The 20,389-nt window shown below is 44.0% G+C and overlaps 1 protein-coding gene across 1 annotated transcript; it reads left to right on the top strand.

Moving 5' to 3' along the window:
* The first annotated feature begins 756 nt into the window (after nt 1-756).
* On the top strand, nt 757-19,580 carry Smu1 (SMU1 DNA replication regulator and spliceosomal factor). Its single transcript, XM_006975332.4, has 12 exons — nt 757-1,315; nt 2,959-3,169; nt 4,672-4,824; nt 5,827-5,937; nt 7,789-7,917; nt 10,290-10,409; nt 11,728-11,844; nt 12,846-12,973; nt 13,937-14,063; nt 16,749-16,916; nt 18,037-18,189; nt 18,939-19,580. The coding sequence occupies exons 1-12, from the start codon at nt 1,290-1,292 to the stop codon at nt 19,035-19,037; spliced, it is 1,542 nt and encodes a 513-aa protein (XP_006975394.1). The 5' UTR covers nt 757-1,289; the 3' UTR covers nt 19,038-19,580.
* Nucleotides 19,581-20,389: the final 809 nt, after the last annotated feature.

Genomic DNA, 20,389 nt, shown 5'->3' with positions numbered 1-20,389 from the left:
GGCCATAAGGAGCAAAAATAGCAGCTTTAAGGAAGATTGGTAGGGAGGGTAATAAAACACATATGGCATGGAAGTGAAAAGAGAATTCTGTGGGTGGGAAGGGTTTAAGAGATGAGGGTCAGGGGGATGGGGAGAATATGAGAATGTCAAGGAAAGTTTGAAAATGCCTTAGGGAAACTTCCCACTTTGCAGGATAGTTAAAAAGCACTCATGCATTACTATTAAAGTCATAATGAGTTATATATATATATTTATGCCTGAACTTACAGAATTATAATTGGAATTATAAAAAGTGATTCCATTACAAACGAAATAAAATTATAGAAAACACTAAAGCCTTGTGTTAAGTAATTATATAGATTTATTTTTATAGGCAAAATAAAGAAGTAATTCTAATTGAAGTAAAATAATATGACAGGGCCAGTAAGATGGCTCAGCAGGTAAAGGCACTTGCCACAGAGTCTAACCAAGTTTGATCCCTTAGACCCACATAGTGGAAGGAGAGCATCAGCTCCTCTAAAGTTATCCTCTGTCCTTCACATGTACACACACACCCATACACAGTGCACATACTCACACAATAAGTAAAATGTAATGAAAATAATTTTAAGGTTTTGTTTTGTTTTGAGACAGGGTCTCTCTATGTAGCTCTGGCTGTTTCTTAACTCACTATGTAGATCAGGCTGCCCTTGAACTCCCAGTGATTAAATGTGTACGCCACCCAACGGATTGGTTGTGGTGCACGCCTTTAATCGCAGTACTAGGGAGGCGGAGCCAGGAGGATCTCGGTACTCAGCGCAATCCCAGTACTAGGGAGGCGGAGGCAGGAGGATCTCAGTACTCAGGGCAGTCCCAGTACTAGGGAGTCGGAGGCAGGAGGATCTCACTACTCAGGGTAATCCCAGTACTAGGGAGGCGGAGGCAGGAGGTGGCACACGCCTTTAATCCCAGGAAGGCCGGGTTCTGGGTTCCGGAACAGCCAAACTATATAAAGAGACTCCTCTATCTGTTAGCGTGCAGTCGCAACCGGCCACAGGGTCGAACTCAGGTGGCCAGGGTCGGCGGCAGTTGCCTTCACTTTCTGAGCGGTCTGGCTCTCCAGCCCCGGACAGACTTTTGACAAGCACGCTGGGCCCTGTCCCTCACTCACGGCGCAACCCCTACGTTTCCGTCTTCGCCCAGTGACCGGAGCCGAGCGGAAGTGACGCAAGGCGGCCGCCGGAGGTGTCGCGAAGCGGTGTGCGACCCGGTCTGTACCGAGAGGGGCCTGGACCCGGAGCGATACCGCTATGTCGATCGAAATCGAGTCTTCCGAGTGAGTACTGCCGTGGCTTGCCCCGGCGTGGGGTGGCGTGGGGTGGAGGGTGCTCGAGAGGGCGTCCGAGGGGGCCGCGCGTGCGCCGGAGGCTGCGGCCCCGGAGACCTTCCCGGTTGGCCGGCCGCCCGCCCCCGGGTGCCCGCGGGAGAGCAGCTCCGGGGCGGGAAGCCCGGAGCCCCGCGGCCGGGTTGTGGGGCTGTAGAGGTGCACTGAGCAGACCTGATTGCGGTGCTTCCCTCTGCCCACCCAGCCGTCACTCTGCCGCCGGTGTGACCAGCCCCCCAGGCTGCCCGTGAGGCCGCTTTTCCTCCTCGTTCCAGCACTAGTTACCATAAAGGCTTCTGCTGTTTGCTCAAACCCACTGCGGCGCCGTGTTTTGGTTTGCAGCTTGTAGATGGAGAGCCTCTGTGCGGACAGAGAGACAAAATTTGAGTCCTGGGGCAGAAGAATGATGCGTAGTGAACGGGGGCGGCGAGGGGCCAGGCGGGCGTGGAGTTACTACTGATTGAAGAGTCTTTGGTGGACCTCGCCAGGATTCCACTCTCTGCCTTTACTTGCTAACAAGTAAATGTAATTAGCAGACATTTGTGTTCGGAGTGCAGGGGAGGTAGATCTGTCCTGAAGATCTGCAGAAGGGGGAGGTTTATTAAATCGGCTGAGACCGAGACCTGCTGTGTATTGTTTAAGTCTGGGAACCCGGCGTGCAGAAGTGGGTAGGAAGGTGTTGTCATTTTTTAAACGAACCAAGATTTCCTACAGCAATTTAGATAATCAATCCATCCATCCATCCATCCTTCCTTCCTCCCTCCCTCCCTCCCTTCTCTTTCTTTCTTATCTATCTACCTATTTATTTATTTGGCTTATCATTTTTTAAAAATGGTTCAAGATTTCCTACAGCAATGCAGAACTTATTATGTATGTATGTATTATTGATGTGTTTATTTATGTATTTATTTATTTGGCTTGTCATTTTTTAAAATGGACCAAGATTTCCTATAGCAATGTAGAGCTTATTTATTTATTTGATTTGCTTTTTTTTTTTTTTTAAACGGACCAAGATTTTCTACAGCAATATAGACATTTATTTATTTGTCTGGCTTGTTGTCTTTTGTTGTTGTTGTTGTTGTTGTTTTAAATGGACCAAGATTTCGTACAGCAATGTAGATGATTTTATCTATCTCTGTCTGTCTATCTGGCTTGTCTTTTTTTTTTTTTTTTTTTTTTTTAATTTGGATTAAAGTATATGCCCCCATCACCTGTCCAGGTATTTAAAAAAAAAAACAAAACATTGACTATTTAGGTTTAAAGTGTCTCACACAAATGTCTAGTAAACCCAGTGATCAGAATAATAATGGCTACCAGCTTCCTTTCTGAGTGGGAGACACTGGGCAAATGATTCCCCTCTCTGAATCCCAGCTCTCCTATCTGTAGGTGGAAGTCCTTTGAAACCTTGATTCTGTGATTTTTTTTTTTTTTTTTTTTGCAAAGTTTTACTCTCATAATTGAATGGAAGGTGGGTAGTAAAAGGACTGATCAGGAGAATTAACCCAAAAGGATCAGGAGAATTAATCAAAAAGGATTAATTTGGCCTCCGACGGCTGGAGATCTCTGAACTGATGGCTTTTTTTTCTTTTTTTCAGTGTGATTCGTCTTATCATGCAGTATTTGAAGGAGAACAGTTTACATCGGGCGTTGGCCACCTTACAGGAGGAGACTACTGTCTCTCTCAATACTGTGGACAGCATTGAAAGTTTTGTGGCTGATATTAATAGTGGCCATTGGGATACTGTTTTACAGGCTATACAGTCTCTGAAATTGCCAGACAAAACCCTTATTGATCTCTATGAACAGGTAAGAGTGAAGTGATGTTCCTGAGGTTTGTGGGTTGGTCCCTTAATTGGGAAGTATCAGTGAGCCTTCCTTCAAGAGCTCAAGAGATATAACTGACTGTAAAATGCACATCGTTAAAGACTCAACAGTGTATTTTTTTCTTCCTTCTTTGAAGATTCAGGATTTTTCTAAATTGAAATTATTTCTTGGTATGGTTTTGAGGCTCAAATCCAGGGAAACTGAAAATGCTTTTTAGGTGAGCTGAGCATGCTGGTTTGAGACCAGGTGATCTACATAATGAGTACCAGGCCAGCCAGGGATATAGAGTAAGACCCTGTCCCAAAACAAAAAAACTAAAGAGAGTGCAAGAGAGAAATATTCTAATATCAAATAATATAATGTGATTCAGTTAAAACACTGACCATCTGGAATTCGCACAGGGCACTGATTTTGACATAGATCTCCCTTCCTTTAGATACTAGTTACACTGTTGGGGTGTTGGGGTGGCAGGGTGGGGTGAGGGAGTGGGGATGGGGTGTGTGTGTGTGTGTGTGTGTGTGTGTGTGTGTGTGTGTGTGTGTGTGTCTCATCTTTAGGCCACTTAAGCTTTTTCCTTTCTTTTTTTTGTTTTTTGTTTTTTGTTTTGAAGACAGGTTTTTTTTTCTGTGTGGCTCTGGTTGTCCTGGAACTGGTTCTGTAGATCAGGCTGGGCTCAAACTCAGGCTCACCTGCCTCTGCCTCCCGAGCACTGGGATTAGACCATGGCTCACTGCTGCCTGACTTTAGGCCATTTCAGGTTTTGACCAACTGACTAAATTTGGGGACTCACATGACATGCTCAAATTTGATAATTTACTAGAATGATCCATAGAACTTAGAAAAGCTCGGTATTTGTGTGATTAGAGTCTTGTTATCAGGACACACATCAGAACTAGCCAAAGGAAAAGACAGAAAGAACGAAGTCTGAGAGACCTGCATGTAGAACTTTGGTTCTGTCTCAGTGGAAAGGGTTGTGCCACCACCTAGCAAATCCCCAGCCCGAGGGCTCTGTTGTGGTTTTATTATATAATCCTGTTGGTCAATACAATTTTCAGCCTTAGTCTCTGTCTTCCACCTCTGCATCGGCTCTTTGCCTCAGAGGTGGGGCTGGCTAAAAACCTTAACCTAATAATGTGGCTTTTCTGGTAACCAGTCTCTGTTCCAAGGCACTGTCTTAGCACAGCCCTGGGTGTTTTTCAAGGGGCTCTGGAGTAGCAGGTAATTTTGTCACTAGTGGAATTCTAAGGGTTTTATAAGGTCTAGACCAAGACCCCAGGACAAACATCAAATTATTTATTATAAAACAACAAGCCAGGTGTGATGCTTCAAACCTTTAATCTCAGCACTTGGGAGGCGAGGGTGGCCTGGTCTACATATGAATTCCAGGCCAGCCAGGGCTATATAGAGAAACCCTGTCTCGGGGAGTGGAAAAGGAAAGAAAAGAAAGACTGATCAAGAGGATGTATTTTCTTGCCGTTGTCCAGGTGGTTCTGGAACTGATAGAACTCCGTGAACTGGGTGCTGCCAGGTCACTGCTGAGACAGACAGACCCCATGATTATGTTGAAGCAGACACAGCCAGAGCGCTATATTCATTTGGAAAACCTCTTAGCCAGGTCCTACTTCGATCCTCGTGAGGTAAGGATATGGTAGTGAAAAGACGTCTTTGTCAATTGTGAAAATTAAATAATGTGCCCTTGCAAAATTCTGTTTTTAATTTTTGTGTGTTTGTGTGTGTGGGGGCGGGGGAGGGGGGGGGAGGGTTAGAGGACACTTCCAGGAGCTGGTTCTTTTCTTCCGCCGTGGGACTCAGACTCATTTCATCGTGCATCACCCTTTTCCCACAGTGTGATCTCATCCACTGATGTGATATAGAAATGCATCATTTTATACATACATACATACATACATACATACATACATACACACAAACATAGTTTCAACTTCCACTGGAGGGCTGTCAAGATAAAAGGAAGGGGAGAATGTATAGGAACTCGTAATAGAAGGTTAGATTTCTGGAGAATATGAGTATTTGACCTTGCAAATACTCGAGAAACTAGAACCCCACCTCTATCTTTGGGGCTTACCTGGGCTCTTCAGGAAAGATTATACAGATAGGTGATACCAGCTCTCTTCCATACTTCAGAAACGCAAGTGTGAAGAATTGGAAAGTTACTTTAAAACACTAAATTGGTTTAATTCATCACCTGTTTACCTGGATATTTTATTTTCATGTTTTCCTCTTGGAATGTTTTATTTCCTTTGTTTTTTTGAAAAAAAAATTATAATTTTTGTTATATTCGTGTGTGTGTGTGTGTGTGTGTGTGTGTGTGTGTGTGTGTGTGTGTGTCTGTCTGTGTGCCTGCCTGCCTGTCTGTGTGTCTGTGTCTGTGTAAGTATGTATGAGTATGTATGTATGTACGTGTGTACTTGTGTGCAGGAGTCTGAGGAGGCCAGAGGTATTGAATTCCCTCTGAAGCTGTAGTTATAGGCAGTTGTGAGCTGCCCAATGTGGGTTCTGGGAATCAACCTGGTTTTCTGGAAGACCAGTACACGCTCTTAACTGCTAGCTTTAAATATATACATTCATGCCTTGCTTCTCCTTGGAAATGATGCCACCTCTCCCCCTCCCCACCCCAGGCATATCCAGATGGAAGTAGCAAAGAGAAAAGGAGAGCCGCAATTGCCCAGGCGTTAGCTGGGGAAGTCAGTGTGGTGCCTCCATCTCGTCTCATGGCGTTGCTGGGACAGGTAATGAATGCCTGGAGAACTGAAATTACCCTGAACTCCTGGCACTGTTTCCTGTGTATTAGGCATATTTCTGTGTAGTGCTATTTGCTCTGCCCATGACCTTGGGCTATACAGCCCAAAGGAGGGGGTGCTTCCTTCCTGCTGTTTTTTGTGACCTCTTATGAGGAGTTGGAGAAGGGTCACAAGCCCCTTCTCCCTGCCCCGCCCGCGAGGTGGAATCACTCCTGGTCAGATCAGAGGACGACTTCTGCTGTCTACTCCGTTCTGTAATTTTGAGTGTATTTCCTCAATTTATATCTTAATAAATTCTGTTACCCATTTAGACTCACATGGACTGATCACGTACTCTTTCTGAGCTAAGGACATGACCCAGCCTGGGAGTAGAGCCTGCCCACAAGGCTGGTCGCTCAGCAGCTGTGACAGACAAGCCACCCTTCCTCTTCCTGGAGCGGCAATGTAGACTAGTCGTTCAGGACGTAATCTCTAGCATCCTTTAGAATTACGTTAGAATGTGCTGGGGAACTTGGAATAGTGTTCATGCTCCATAGAATCCGCACTCTTACCAGCTCTGTGGTCCTGTCAAGCTGGGGCTGTCGCTGGGTTGGTCCTGTGCGTGAGATTATAGATTTGCTCCCAACCAAAACCAACAGTGAGCCTTTATTTTCTGACATATAAAAAAATATATGTATTCATGGCACTGCTGTGAGATTTTGTATGTGTGTGCACATGCACAAATCCCAACACTTGGGAGATGGAGGCAACTTAGAGAAGAAAGGATTTATTTCACTATATACTCTACCAGCATCTAGGGAAGCCAGGGTAAGAGCTCAAAGCAGGAACCTGGCTGTAGGAACTGAAGCGGAAATCAGTCAGTTTTGTTGCTTACTGTCCCTCATCTTGCTTTCTTATACAACCTTGGACCATCTGCCCATAGTGGACTTGGCCCTTAAATCATTATCAACCAAGAAAATGCCTATAGGTCTGCCCACAGGCCAGTCTGATGGAGGCAATTCCTAACTTGAGGTTCCCTCTTGCAGATGACTGGTTTGTGTGTCAGGTTGGCAAAAGCATCCATCGCAAGTGCAAAGCACCCCTGGTTAGAGATGTTCAGGATGGCATTTGTTAGATCAGATGACCAGTTGGAAGCAGTGCAAATGTTCACTAATATATTAACTAGGTAAACTGAAAACATCCAGTAAGGAGTGTATTTTATAGCTGCTAAAATGATAGCTTCGCAATTCCTAATACATATGACATGCATATGTATAGTATATGATATTAGATTAGAAATTTAGTATATAGCATAATTACTAATAGGGCAATTAAACACATCATGTGAGAGGAAAATGACTAGAAGGAATTATTGCAAAATGTTATTAGTGGCTGGTTTTGAGTCTTGGAACTCTGGGAAATTCCTGCTTTCCAACTATTTATTTATTTATTTATTTATTTATTTATTTATTTATTTATTGGTTTTTGAGACAGGGTTTCTCTGTAGCTTTGTGCCTTTCCTGGATCTTACTCTGTAGACCAGGCTGGCCTTGAACTCACAAAGATTCACCTGGCTCTGCCTCCCGAATGCTGGGATTAAAGGCGTGCACCACCATGGCCCGGCTCAACTTTCTATTTATAATAAAGGGAAATAGGAGTGAGGTAAAGGTTTTTGCTTCTCAGAGTCTTCCATGAAAAGTCCGTGCTCACTGAACCGTAGACTGTTTGGATAGTCGGAGATGGAGGTGACGGGAAGCGTAGTCTCCCCTGGACCTCACTCTTTCAGGCGTGGTTTGGCCTGAGCAGCGTTACTGGCTCTCCAGTGTCACTCAGCAGATGGCTGTGTTTCTTTTCTCACAGGCGTTGAAGTGGCAGCAGCACCAGGGCTTGCTTCCTCCTGGTATGACCATAGATTTGTTTCGAGGCAAAGCAGCTGTCAAAGATGTGGAAGAAGAAAAGTTTCCCACGCAGCTGAGCAGGCACATTAAGGTAGGATCTGATAAGCACTTAACAGTTGGTCATCAGTTGTTGAGAACTCATCATGTGCAGAGCCAGGCCCTGTTGGCAGGAGCTGGGTACCAGGGAGGAGAGCTCTGACAGTACTCGGGGTTCTCTTGGTGTCCATTGGGGTACAGGTCGTGTATACACAAGTCGGTGCGTATTTGACATCCAGCCCATAATCCCATATTTGGAAAGATGGCCCACTCTGGTTAAATCTGGGACTATATAAACTTTCTATTAAACATTTGTCCTATTGAACACTTGTGCCGAGTCTGCTGCAGTGGGCAAAGGGCCAGCCGTGGATTGTAAAGCTGACTCTGATGTTAAGGAAGGTAATTTTGCCTTCTGGCTCACTTAGTTACTGTGTGAGTCCATGCCAAGGATTAGACCTGGAACCTCAACCTACCACTGAGCTGTCCTCAGACCTCGATTGTGTTTGGAAACTGGTTTAGGAAAAGGCACAAATAGTTCAGTTCCCAGAATGAGAGGTAAGTGTAGTACTTTAGCTTCTCTAATTTTGTGCTCTCACTGAATGAATGGATTTTAAAACGCTGCATATTCATGGGGTTAAGAACGCTCATTGGATAAGATGCTTGCTGTGCAAAGATGAGGAGTAGATTTCTAGTGCCCGCATAAGATTGAGTGTGACAGCATGCATGTGTAAGCCCAGTGCTGGGTGAGAGGGAGGCAGATATTGGGGGCTTGCTAACAAGTCCTTCTAGCAGAATATGGGGAGCTTCAGGTCTAGTGAGAGACTGTCTTGAAGAATAAGGTGGAGAGAAGTAGACTAGGACACCTTGACCTCTAACCTCCACATGAGCATGCATGGGTGAGTGCACATGTATGAACATGTACACATGCATATACTGTACTGCACATACACACACAAGGTTGTTGCATAGTCCTTAACTCTGACTTTGGTTCAGTCTTTTGCATTTGTCTTTTCTGCACTGTGTTCCAACTTGCATGTGATAATATTTTTGAGCAGTACCTTTATTTACCTGAGTTGAAGACTTCATTCAGTTAGAAATTATTCTATTGGTGTCACCGGGCTAGAATTTTTCTGGCATGAACATTTTGCATCCCCCCCCCCCCACGCATTAAGTAGAGCTAGACAGCAGAGTAGTGGTGGTACATGCCTTTAATCCCAGCAACTGGGAGGCAGAGGCGGGCGAATCTCTGAGTTCGAGGTCAGCCTGGTCTACATAATGAGTTTCAGGACAGCCGGGGCTACACAGAAAAACTTTGTTTTGAATAAATAAATAATAAATAAATAATTTCCAGTAATCTCTGCAGGCTGAGGTAGGAAGACTCATTTTCAAGGCCAGTCTCAAAAATATGGGCTAGGGGTAGTTCAGTAGTAGAGCACTTGCCTGGTGTGTGTGGACTGGGTCTACATTCCAGCACTAAAAAAGGGAAGAAAAATCAACTAGTCTTCTCTCGTTATCTGTCTGCTGTCCTGTGGTCTTCCTGACATTAGTCCTAGGTTTTCCCCTGAAGATTCACTTTGTCTGTCTGTCTGTCTATCTGTCTGTCTATTTATTATATATGGGTGTTTTGTGTGCATGTATATCTATCTGTGTACCACATGCGTGCCTGGTGCCTGAAGAGGCTGGAAGCGGGCGCTGGGTCCCTGGGGACTGTAGTCACGGGTGGTTCTGAGGTGCCGTGTGGGTCCTGGGGATTGAGTCCAGGCCCTGTGCAGGATGAGCAGGGTCTCTTCACTGCGGAGCCATCATCTGCAGCCCCTCGACTTCACTCGATTCAGTAAAGGTTGTGAAATAGTGATGAAAGTTTTATTTATACTCTTATTTTGAAAATGAGTTCTCCCTCCCTTCCAGACACAGCAGAAACATTAAGTCACGTTAATTTGTAAGTGGAAAGCCATTCTAATAGCTGACTCTGGCAGAAAGTTATGGTTTGAGTTAACTGAATTATTTGTTCTACATCTCATGTTAAAACAAAAATTTTTTTCCAGCCACATGTGGTGATGTATGCTTATAATCTCGGCACTTAGGGGTTACTGAAGTAGAAAGGTCTCAAATTTGAGAACAATGTGGGCTACATTGAGTTCTTGGCCAGCTTAGGCCACATGGTGAAATCATCTTTGAAAGGACTTTGTGCACTTCCCCAATTTTTTTTTTTTTTTGAAACAATTTCATTAAAACAGCAACAAGGTTTAGATATAAAACTGGTCAGAGAAAGCATCCCCCAGGTCCAGGTGTAGAAATGCCCTGCAGTACTCCGCAGTACGAGCCATCTGTGACGCTGTGCAAGGGCAGGGGTCTCAAAGGCTGAAATGGGCCTTGTTTTAAGGCCATTAGATGAACTCTCGGTGTTCTCTGTTCCACTTGAAACAGTTTGGTCAGAAATCCCATGTGGAGTGTGCTCGGTTCTCTCCGGACGGTCAGTATCTGGTCACTGGGTCTGTGGATGGATTCATTGAAGTGTGGAACTTCACTACGGGAAAAATCAGGAAAGTAAGTATTTCAAATGCATTAACTTTTTAAGGAAGAATTGCTAATTTCCAGTTAATTATGTCTTATTTTTGAGTTAGATGATTTAAGAAGGATCTTGACTCATTTTTTAAGTTACTGAATTTTGATTAAAATGGGGGAAGACCTTTATTATCTGTACTTTTCATGGGTTTTTATGAAAATTGAAAACACTTTTTTACAAGTTATTTTGAATGAGTACATGTCTATTTAATATTCAGAAAGTGTCCTGAGGTCTTCAAGTAAAGTCCGCCACTCTTGATCTCAGCCTTGAGCCAGTCAGGGCTCTTCCCTCTTGAGCCAGGGTTACCCATTTCTCAGCTTTCCAGGAATGTTCTGTGTGTGTCAGCAGTTACTTCTGTGTCCTTTTAATAATGTTACACAGATGGCAGCACACATGCCATGCGCTGTATTCTGCCCCTCGGTTCCTCTTTGTAGTGTTTTTGAAATAACTGCTGCATTGCATTGCATGGAATGAGTCGTGATCTATTAACAAGTCCCTTAAGATTGTTGCCAGGCTCACCTAACTGTAGTACTAATTGTAGTTTTCATATGAGTAAAGTTATATGTAAATAGCCACCACAGATTTTAGTTCTGTGAAGTCTGTGACCCCACTCCCCGTGTGTGTGTGCGCACATGTGAGTGTGTGCAGGTACACATGTACATGTGTGTGTGTTCATGTGGTGACGAGAGCAAACCGGAGTGGTGTTGGTCAGCTGTTGTCCACCTTGTTCTTTGACATGGGTGGGACTCCTCAAGTAGGCCAGTTTGGATGGTCAGCGAGATCCAGACTTAGCTCTGCTTTCCCAGCTCTGGGATTAAAGATGTACACCATGGCTTTTTTGTTTTGTTTTGTTTAAGATTTTTTTATTATGTATACCGGCATCAGATCTCATCATAGATGGTTGTGAACCACCATGTGGTTGCCGGGCATTGAACTCAGGTCCTCTGGAAGAGCAGCCAGTGCTCTTAACCTCTGAGCCATCTCTCCAGGCCCCCACCATGGTTTTTTGTTTTGTTTTCCACATGAGTTTTGGGGATTGAATTTAGGTCCTCATGCTTGTAAGACAGTAACTTCCCAGCCTCTTTGTCCATTTTCCTATTTTTTTAATGGGGCGTTCTATTAAAGAGATGACAGCATGCATAGCAGGGCTGGGGAATGGCCCGGGGGTTAAAGCACTTCTGTGCAGGTGTGAGGACCAGAGCTCAGGGACCCAGAGCCCCCCTAGGGTTCTGGGGGCGCTGCTGGGACAGTGGTTTGGTTTTGTGTTAGTTTAATAACTGTTACCATTGCTTACTTTAGGATCTTAAGTACCAGGCCCAGGATAACTTCATGATGATGGATGATGCTGTCCTCTGCATGTGTTTCAGCAGAGACACTGAAATGTTAGCAACTGGGGCCCAAGATGGAAAGATTAAGGTATGGATCAGTGCCAAGAGTGCTTGCATTTAGATATTTTCACATTTTTTAATGGTGTGATACACATGACATTCACTACCAAAATAACTCATATTGAACATCAGTTGGATGCTAAGTCCTCTTTCTTTTTTAATTTTTCAATTTTACTAACAATTCCGTCTGGGATGGTCTATTAACATGTTTAAGGTCGCACAGTTGGTAAATTAGATCTGGCACTTCAGTTCAAATCTGTCCATGTGTGTTGGTTATAGCCACTGTATGTTATGTATTACAGGTTGATTCTTTCTATGTATGTATGTATGTATGTATGTATGTATGTATGTATGTATGTATCTATCATCCATCTATATTAAAGGGGATAGCATACAGCCAATTAGCTGTGGTTTATTTTTAGTTGCTGATAATGCACCTAGGACTAGGTAAAATATGGAAATAGTCACTGCTTAATGAACTTGGCTACTATTTTTATTTTATTTTATTTTTTTGTCTTTTTTTTTGTGGTGTTGGGGATTGAACTCAGGGCCTTGCGAATGTTAGACAAACACTCTTACCACTGGGTTGTATTTTGTTTGTCTTTTAAGATTTATTTATTTTAGATGTATGAGTATTTTGCCTGCATATGTATATGTGTGTACCACTTGTGTGCCTGGTGCCTTGAGGTCAGAAGAGGGCATCAGATTCCCCTGGGACTAGATTTACAGGTAGTTCTGAGCCATCATGCAGGTGTTAGGAATTGAACCTGGGCCCTCTACAAAAGCAGCAAGTGCTCTTAACTACTGAGCCATCTCTCAAGTTCACCACCGAGTTTTGAATCTTTGTTTTAATAATTTATAAGGGAAGAGTTTCAAGGTTTCATAGGAGTCCATATCCTTGGACTGCTTCAGTAGACATGCTAGACTGAACTGTAAGTATGCATCTTTGATGCTGCCTTGGTGTGTTAGTACTGCCTTGTGAACTGTACCTGCTAACACTTTATTCACAGTTTTCTTTTCTCCATAAAGGTGTGGAAGATTCAGAGTGGACAGTGTTTAAGAAGATTTGAAAGGGCACATAGTAAAGGTGTCACCTGTCTGAGCTTTTCTAAGGATAGCAGTCAGATCCTTAGTGCGTCTTTTGACCAAACAATAAGGTAAGAGGAATCCCGTACTGTCCTCATGACAATTAAGTAAAAAGAAGAAGTCACTAGTAATTCTTAATGCTGTTTCCAGGATGGGTGACATGGAGAGCGAGGGTATGTGAGGCCTTATTTCCTCAGGTTTGGGTGGCACAGCACTCTTTATCCAGAAGAGATTGGAAAGGGTGAAATAGCAGTGTTTCATGTTCTCAATGTGTGCTCTGTGAAGCTGGGTGTGGAGGTGAAAGCTTGGACTCCCTGGTGAAACTCTGTCTTAAAAAACAAAAATTGGGGGGCTGAGGAGATGGCTCAGAGGTTAAGAACACTGGCTGCTCTTCTAGAGGTCCTGAGTTCAATGCCCGGCAACCACATGGTGGCTCATAGCCATCTGTAATGAGATCTGGTGCCCTCTTTTGGCCTGCAGGCATACATGCAGGTAGAACACTGTACATATAATAAATAAATTAATTCAAAAAACAAAAACAAAAAATGTGCTGGGCATGGTGGCGCACGCCTTTAATCCCAGCACTCAGGAGGCAGAGCCAGGCGGATCTCTGTGAGTTTCAGGCCAGCCTGGGCTACAGAGTGAGATCCAGGAAAGGTGCAAAGCTACACAGAGAAATCCTGTCTCGAAAAACAAAAACAAAACCAAAACAAAACAAACAAACAAAGACTGTGGTCTAGGGAGCCACCCGTGGCCTCCTCACTTTAGAGGACCGCTTTACAGATTCCTGGGACCTAGTTGAGACCGCTTAACCTCTTAGTTACTAGTCTGGGCAGAAGCCTGTGGATACTGATACTTCTTGCAGTCACTTGCTGTGCAGTTTGTATTTATTCTATTTCATTGTTTGACATAATGGAAAGTATACTGTGTACATTTCTTATTTAATATTTAATACTTTTATAATTCATCTAAAAAGCAGCAATTTGCTTCCAAAATAGCATTTTGAATATTACTCTTTTAATTGTATTTGATAGAATTCATGGTTTAAAATCTGGGAAAACACTGAAGGAATTCCGAGGCCATTCCTCCTTTGTTAATGAAGCAACGTTTACACAAGATGGACATTACATCATCAGTGCGTCTTCTGATGGCACTGTGAAGGTAAAATGTCATCATTGGTGCATTCTGGGATGTCTGCTTCACTGTTGCTCTTAAGAAGGTAGTATTGGTCAGGATGGTCATGATACAGCTGTGAGCCTGAGTTAAAGTATGCTGTGGGTGTTCCCGCTCATATAACTCAACTCATACAATCCAAGCTTTTCATGTGTAGAAAGAGTTCTAAACGTGGTGATCCTTCACCATAAGTACACACAGTAGTCCATCTGTCTTCCCAGGAATATTAGCCACCACTTATAATCAAATTCAGAAACACCTAAGTGATCATACAGATCCCCCTTTCTCATGTTTCTTCCCAAATTTAGCGCTTTCCTAATATTTGAGGAGGAGTGAGGGAGAGAAAGCATAGAAATAAGAGCCTCCCAGCAGTTGGGAGAACAAGGCAGAAAGACTGCTCCAAGTTCAGTGCCAGCCTCGGCTATATAAGTAAGACCTTGTCTTAAAACCAAAGGGCCGGGGAGACAGCCCCGCGGCTAACTCAGAGTGCTTGCTCTTCCTGCAGAGGACTCCATTCAGTTCCCAGCACTTACATGGTGGCTCATAACCATCGGGAACTCCAGTTTCAGCGGGTTCAGTGCCCTCTTCTGGTTTCTCTGGGGCACTGTGTGCTTAGGGTGCATATCCATACACGTAGTCAAACATTTGTATCCATAAATAAAAAGAAGTAAATTCAGAGCTTTCAAATAATCCTTGCCCAACATATCTCAACTGAAAGTATTGGGTCTTTTTTCAATACCTTTCAAGATTTAGTTATTTCAGGGGCTGGGGAAGTGGCTCAGTAGTTAGGAGCATTTCTTGCTCTTCAGAGAACTGAGTTTGATCCTTCCTGTTATCAGGCAGCTCACAACTGCCTGTATCTCCAGCTTCAGGGGATCAGATGCCCTTCTGGCCTCCTCAGGTACCTGCACATATGTAGACCATGCTTACACAAACACGCATGGACTTTTTTTTTTGTTTTCTTGTTTTTTTTTTTGGAGACAGGATCTCACTATGTAGCCCTGGCTGTCCTAGAACTGATTATGTAGACCAGGCTGGCCTTGAACCAAAGAGATCCACCTGCTGCTGCCTCCTGAGCACTGGGATCAAAGGTGTGTGCCACCACCGCCATCCTAAATAAAAAGGGCCTTACTTCTTGGTAAAGTCGAGAAACGCCAGAAGAAAATTGCTGGAAACCTTAGCACACTTGATTGCTGAGATGTGAATTTTTATAAGGCAGCTGGTCTCCAGAAGATTGGCAGGTAACCATGTTCACCCTGGACATCTCGTGGGGCAGCTCTTTCTGTTTGCAGGCGTTTGGAAGCCACCTGTGTTGTGCAGAGCTGTTCATCACAGAGAAAGGGCACGGGGTATGCTGTAGAGGCTCTCCAGCTCCTTAGTGAGGGCTCTGAGCATGCCGTGCAGTCCTCGGTCAGTCTCTTCTATAAGCACATCACACACGTTTCAGGATGTCTGACTTGACTGTTCATAAAGCCTAGAAGGACAAGGTAAAAACTGAGAAATAAGCCGGGCGGTGGTGGCACACACCTTTAATCCAAGCACTTAGGAGGCAGAGCCAGGAGGATCTCTGTGAGTTCGAGGCCAGCCTGGGCTACCAAGTGAGTTCCAGGAAAGGTGCAAAGCTACACAGAGAAACCCTGTCTCGAAAAACAAACAAACAAACAAACAAACAAAAAAACTGAGAAATAATACAGGTGGCTGAATGGCTTCTGCCTTTTGGAGTCCAGAAGAGAGTTTCATGTATGTGCTAACACTGATTTTTTGACCATATTCACCTCAGCTTCACCAAATCAGAGTTTTCAAGATAGGGTGCTAAGCTAATGTCTTTTGGTTTTAATGCCTTTGAGTGTTTTTTGTTTGTTTGTACATGTGGATATATACATGTTTACTGTGCACCTCGAGGCCAGAACAGAGGTCAGCATTGGGTGGTGGTCCCCAGTTGCTTCTCCATGCTACTCGTGTTTTCTTTTGTGGGGTGGAGGGTTCAAGCATGCACCACCATGCTCAGCTTTCAACTTACTGAGACAGGATTTCTCACTGAACTTGGAATTCAAAGATTCAGATGGATTGGCTGTCTGGAAAGCCCCGGGGTTGTCCTGTGTCTGTCCCAGTGAGGGGATTCCTGGCACCCAGGTTTGATGTGGTTGCTGGGAATCAAATTCAAGTCTTCACACTGAAGTGCCTAGCAAGCACTTTCCTGAGCCATGTCCTCAGTCCCTGGGTAACTTTCCCCACCCTTCTTTCCCAGGCTATCTAGAATATTGTCCTCTTTCTCAAACTAGGGATCCTTTTGCCTCAGCCTCTGGATGGTTGAAATTACAGTTATGTACCATCATGCCTGGTATTTTGTTTGGCTTGAGACAGGATTTTGTTATATAGTAGCTCAGATTGACCTTGAACTCTCTGCTCCCTGAGTGCTGGGGTTAGAGGTATGTGCCAGTGGGCTAGCTTCTGGCTGTTTTTGAAGATAGCATGATCCTGAATCATAAATGGTGTTTATTGCTTAGTTTGTGGTTTTCATTTTATTATTTATTAAGCTGAAGAGTGCTTACTATACATGTGGTAGTGCAGTATTGGTTATTTGATTTTCTTAAAACCTAATTGTTAATTTTTAAGCCTTGACACTTTAGAGATTCTCATAATCTAGTGTTACGCTTTATATTGCTGTGGTAGATCTGGAATATGAAGACCACGGAATGTTCAAATACCTTTAAGTCCTTGGGCAGCACTGCGGGGACAGACATCACCGTCAATAGCGTGATTCTGCTGCCTAAGAACCCAGAGCACTTCGTTGTGTGCAACCGGTCCAACACAGTGGTCATCATGAACATGCAGGGCCAGGTGAGTTCTCGGGGCCTCTGCGCGGGGCTTGGTCCGGCCCGCACGGGGACCAAACAAGGTTTCACTGGTTCTAGGCTATAGAAGCTGCGGTATGTGTTTATAGACACACATGCAGAGGTACATTCTTTCTCGTGTGTGTGTGTGTGTGTGTGTGTGTGTGTGTGTGTGTGTGTGTGTGTGTGTGGTGCTTTTTCATCCTTCATCTCATCTGTCTTTTGTTTTTTGAGACAGGATCTTGCTGTGTATCTTGCTCTTCCTATCTCAGACTCCTGAGTGTTGGGATTATAGGTGTACACCACCATTCCCAGCTCTGATGTGTCTTTTAGCCTCCTTTAGAACTGACCTGAAGATTTTCAGTTAGCAGCCTTCCCTTTTAGGGAGGTCCAGTGTAGCGTGGATAACTCTCTTGGGACATCTAACTACCACACAAGCTAACATGGGATACCAATAGGAAGAAAGCAGCTGTGTCTCACTGGGTAGTCTAGGCCGGCCTTGAATTCTGCATCCTCCTGCCTCAGTCTCCCAAGTGAATTTAATGTTGTATATCATAAAGCAAAATCTTAGTGTTCCATCCTGGGTGGGGGATGGGCATTGCATCTGTTAAGAGTGGACCGGTGAACATAAGTCTGGGTAGCACTGAAAACTAGAGAGGTGTATTGATTTAGAAAATGCTTGTGTGTGAGGTAATGATGTTCCTCATGAGAGCATGGTCACTAAACTAATTGAAGGATGGGGCTGGTGACTTGGATGCAGAATTCAAATTTTCTGTTTGCTGCTTAACTTTAGTTAGCTTATCTATTGAATATTTTCTGGCAGGAAGATTTAACATGAATGGAACTGGCAGTAGTGACCACAGTACAAAATAACAGTGTAAAAATGTCCGTTTTTACAATGTTGATTGTTTTCTGGGTGTGTGACACAGGCCTTTAATCCCAGCACTTGGGAGGTTGGAGGCAGAAGGATCGGGAATTCAAAGTCAACCTTGGCTGCATAGTAAGCTTGAGCCCAGCCTGGCTACATGAGCCCCTGTTGCACACAAGCCCTCATTAGGGCAAAGACATGGTATTAGCATGCTGCCGCAGCTGACCTGCTACAAACCTGGTGTTGGGCTTTTGTCTAGATTGTCCGAAGCTTCAGTTCTGGGAAAAGAGAAGGTGGTGACTTCGTTTGCTGTGCCCTCTCCCCCCGCGGTGAGTGGATCTACTGTGTGGGGGAGGACTTCGTGCTCTACTGCTTCAGCACAGTCACTGGCAAGCTGGAGAGAACGCTGACGGTGAGTAGTAACTGTGGGAAGGCACGTTCTCTGTTCTCAGGGAGGCCGTCATCAGTGTGAACCTCCTTAGAAAACATGCCGTGGCGGTATTTACCGATAAATACAGTTCAGTAATTGTGTTATATTAGAAATCAGGTGTGTCATAGGACAGTTTGGCTTCAGAGAAAGAGGGTGAGTGTACAGAGGGCAGAGAAGGGACAGCTGGCTAGCCAGGCCACAATTTCTGGGGGAGAGGGTTGGAGAGACAGGCTTTCTCCGTTCCTCTTGAAGGTTGACTGCTTGCATGTTGGCCTTCCAAACTGATGGCTTTGGACACTTTCAGCTTTAGGTTATTCAAGTTTCAGCTAAGTTGAAGATATTATTGAGGAGCAATTTTTTTTTCCTTTTTTTTCCCTCCCAAGACAGGGTTTCTCTGTGTAGTCCTGGCTGTCCCGGAACTCACAGAGATCCACCTGCCTCTGCCTCCTGAGTGCAGGGGTTAGAGGCATGTGCCACAGCCTGGTTTATGAGGAGTAATTAATAGTAATTAATGCCAGTTGCTACAATAACAAATAGTGGGTTAAGGAAGTAAAAGCTTTATTTCTGATTATGTCACAATGTGGTGTGAACTGGGGAGCCCTCTTTACGCAGTGCCATTTTAGAATATATGACTTCTCAGGGCCTCTTTCTTTCTTCCTAGCTAACTCTCAAGGCCTCTTGAGAGTGCTTTAAGTGAGACCTGTGCACCCTGACTGCTTTCCATGTTCTAGGTTCACGAGAAGGATGTGATTGGAATTGCACACCACCCACATCAGAACCTGATTGCCACCTACAGTGAAGACGGACTCCTGAAGCTCTGGAAACCCTAAGTCATCTTACAGTGCAGCCAGGGAACATGTGCTTACGTGGAGGAGTGTCCATGTGCTACTTTTTCATGTCTGCCTTTGTAAGCAGACACCGTCTGAATAAGTCACAAGAATAATTTTGCTAAAATTCATGTTTAAACATTAGTTATCATTTAAAACTTTTTCTTTGAGACAGGGTTTCTCTGTGTAGCCCTGGCTGTCCTGGATCTCACTCTACAGACCAGGGTGGCCTTGAACTCACAGAGATCCACCTGCCTCTCAAGTGTTGAGATTAAAGGTGTGAGCACCCACCACCTGGCTTCCATTTAGAGTGCATTTCAAAGGCTTTAGTTTATCTGCTTTTAACTGGGGAAGTCATTTAATGTTTTCAATAATCTTCTACAAAAGATTTAAAATACTATTATTTCTAGAAGAAAAACATATTTGAAATGCTTATTAAAACCTGTGTCCTAGCATAAAATGTGTAAATAAGTCACTATGCCATATTCAGTAGCTGGGTTTTTTAAAAAGGATTTTAATAAACTTAATACCTTTCTGAAGACTTTACCACAAGTGCTCATAGGGAGAGGGAGAGTCATTATTCTTGAACCTCAAGTCTGATATTCAGTTCCTGGGATAGTGTAAGAGAGACTAACATGAACAAGGCCTGGTGACACAATCAGTTCTGTTGTTAACCTCTTTCTGAGCTCTGCCTTTTGTGTTCACACCCACTTGAGGGAATGTAGCTCTCATATTCGGGTTGGAACTAGTCACACAGTGGCTACTGGGGTTTGAAGTTTGGCATCATTCTTCTCTGGAGGAGGATTTGGCACTGAAATGTACTGTTGAGAAGAAAAATTAGAAAAGGGCCTGAGATTTAAGTCTCTTGAAATGTGTATACTTATCAGTTAGCTGAAGAAAAATATTTCACAGTAAACAAAACTCCTAAAAATGGATTCCATGTTGATGTCCTTGACATTTCAACCAAAGATGGAGAGAGCATTTATAATGTATGAAGATGATGATGCTAGGCTGTTCAAGAAAGTGAGGCCTTCTCCTAGGCTTTCCATTGATAAAGTCATTACTAAGTTTTACATTTGGGGCTAAGGCTGGAGCTCCATTGGTAGAATGCTTGCCTGGCATGCATGTCTTTTGATTCCCCAGTGCCACATACACTTGCATGCCTCTAATCCCAGGAGTTGGGAGGTAGAGGCAGGACTAGAGATTCTAGTTAGCTCTATGTGTCAAGCCTGGTCTACAAGTTGAGTCCAGGAAAGTCAGGGCTGCTATACAGAGAAACCCTGTCTTGAACTCCCACCCCCCAAAAAAGTGAAGTTTAAGGTCAATCTGGGAGGCTGTATAGGGAGACCTTGTCT

Source organism: Peromyscus maniculatus, chromosome 2 (assembly GCF_049852395.1).
Source record: "Peromyscus maniculatus bairdii isolate BWxNUB_F1_BW_parent chromosome 2, HU_Pman_BW_mat_3.1, whole genome shotgun sequence".
NCBI classification, from domain to species: domain Eukaryota; kingdom Metazoa; phylum Chordata; class Mammalia; order Rodentia; family Cricetidae; genus Peromyscus; species Peromyscus maniculatus.
This window is presented reverse-complemented; position numbering and strand designations above follow the sequence as displayed.

Bases quoted from the DNA above. Each gene is read 5' to 3' on its own strand.
- Smu1 (XM_006975332.4), top strand. From the start codon at position 1,290: ATGTCGATCGAAATCGAGTCTTCCGA. The intron at 7,918-10,289 runs GTAGGATCTGAT...CACTTGAAACAG, and splicing joins AGCTGAGCAGGCACATTAAG to TTTGGTCAGAAATCCCATGT. The intron at 18,190-18,938 runs GTGAGTAGTAAC...TCCATGTTCTAG, and splicing joins AGCTGGAGAGAACGCTGACG to GTTCACGAGAAGGATGTGAT.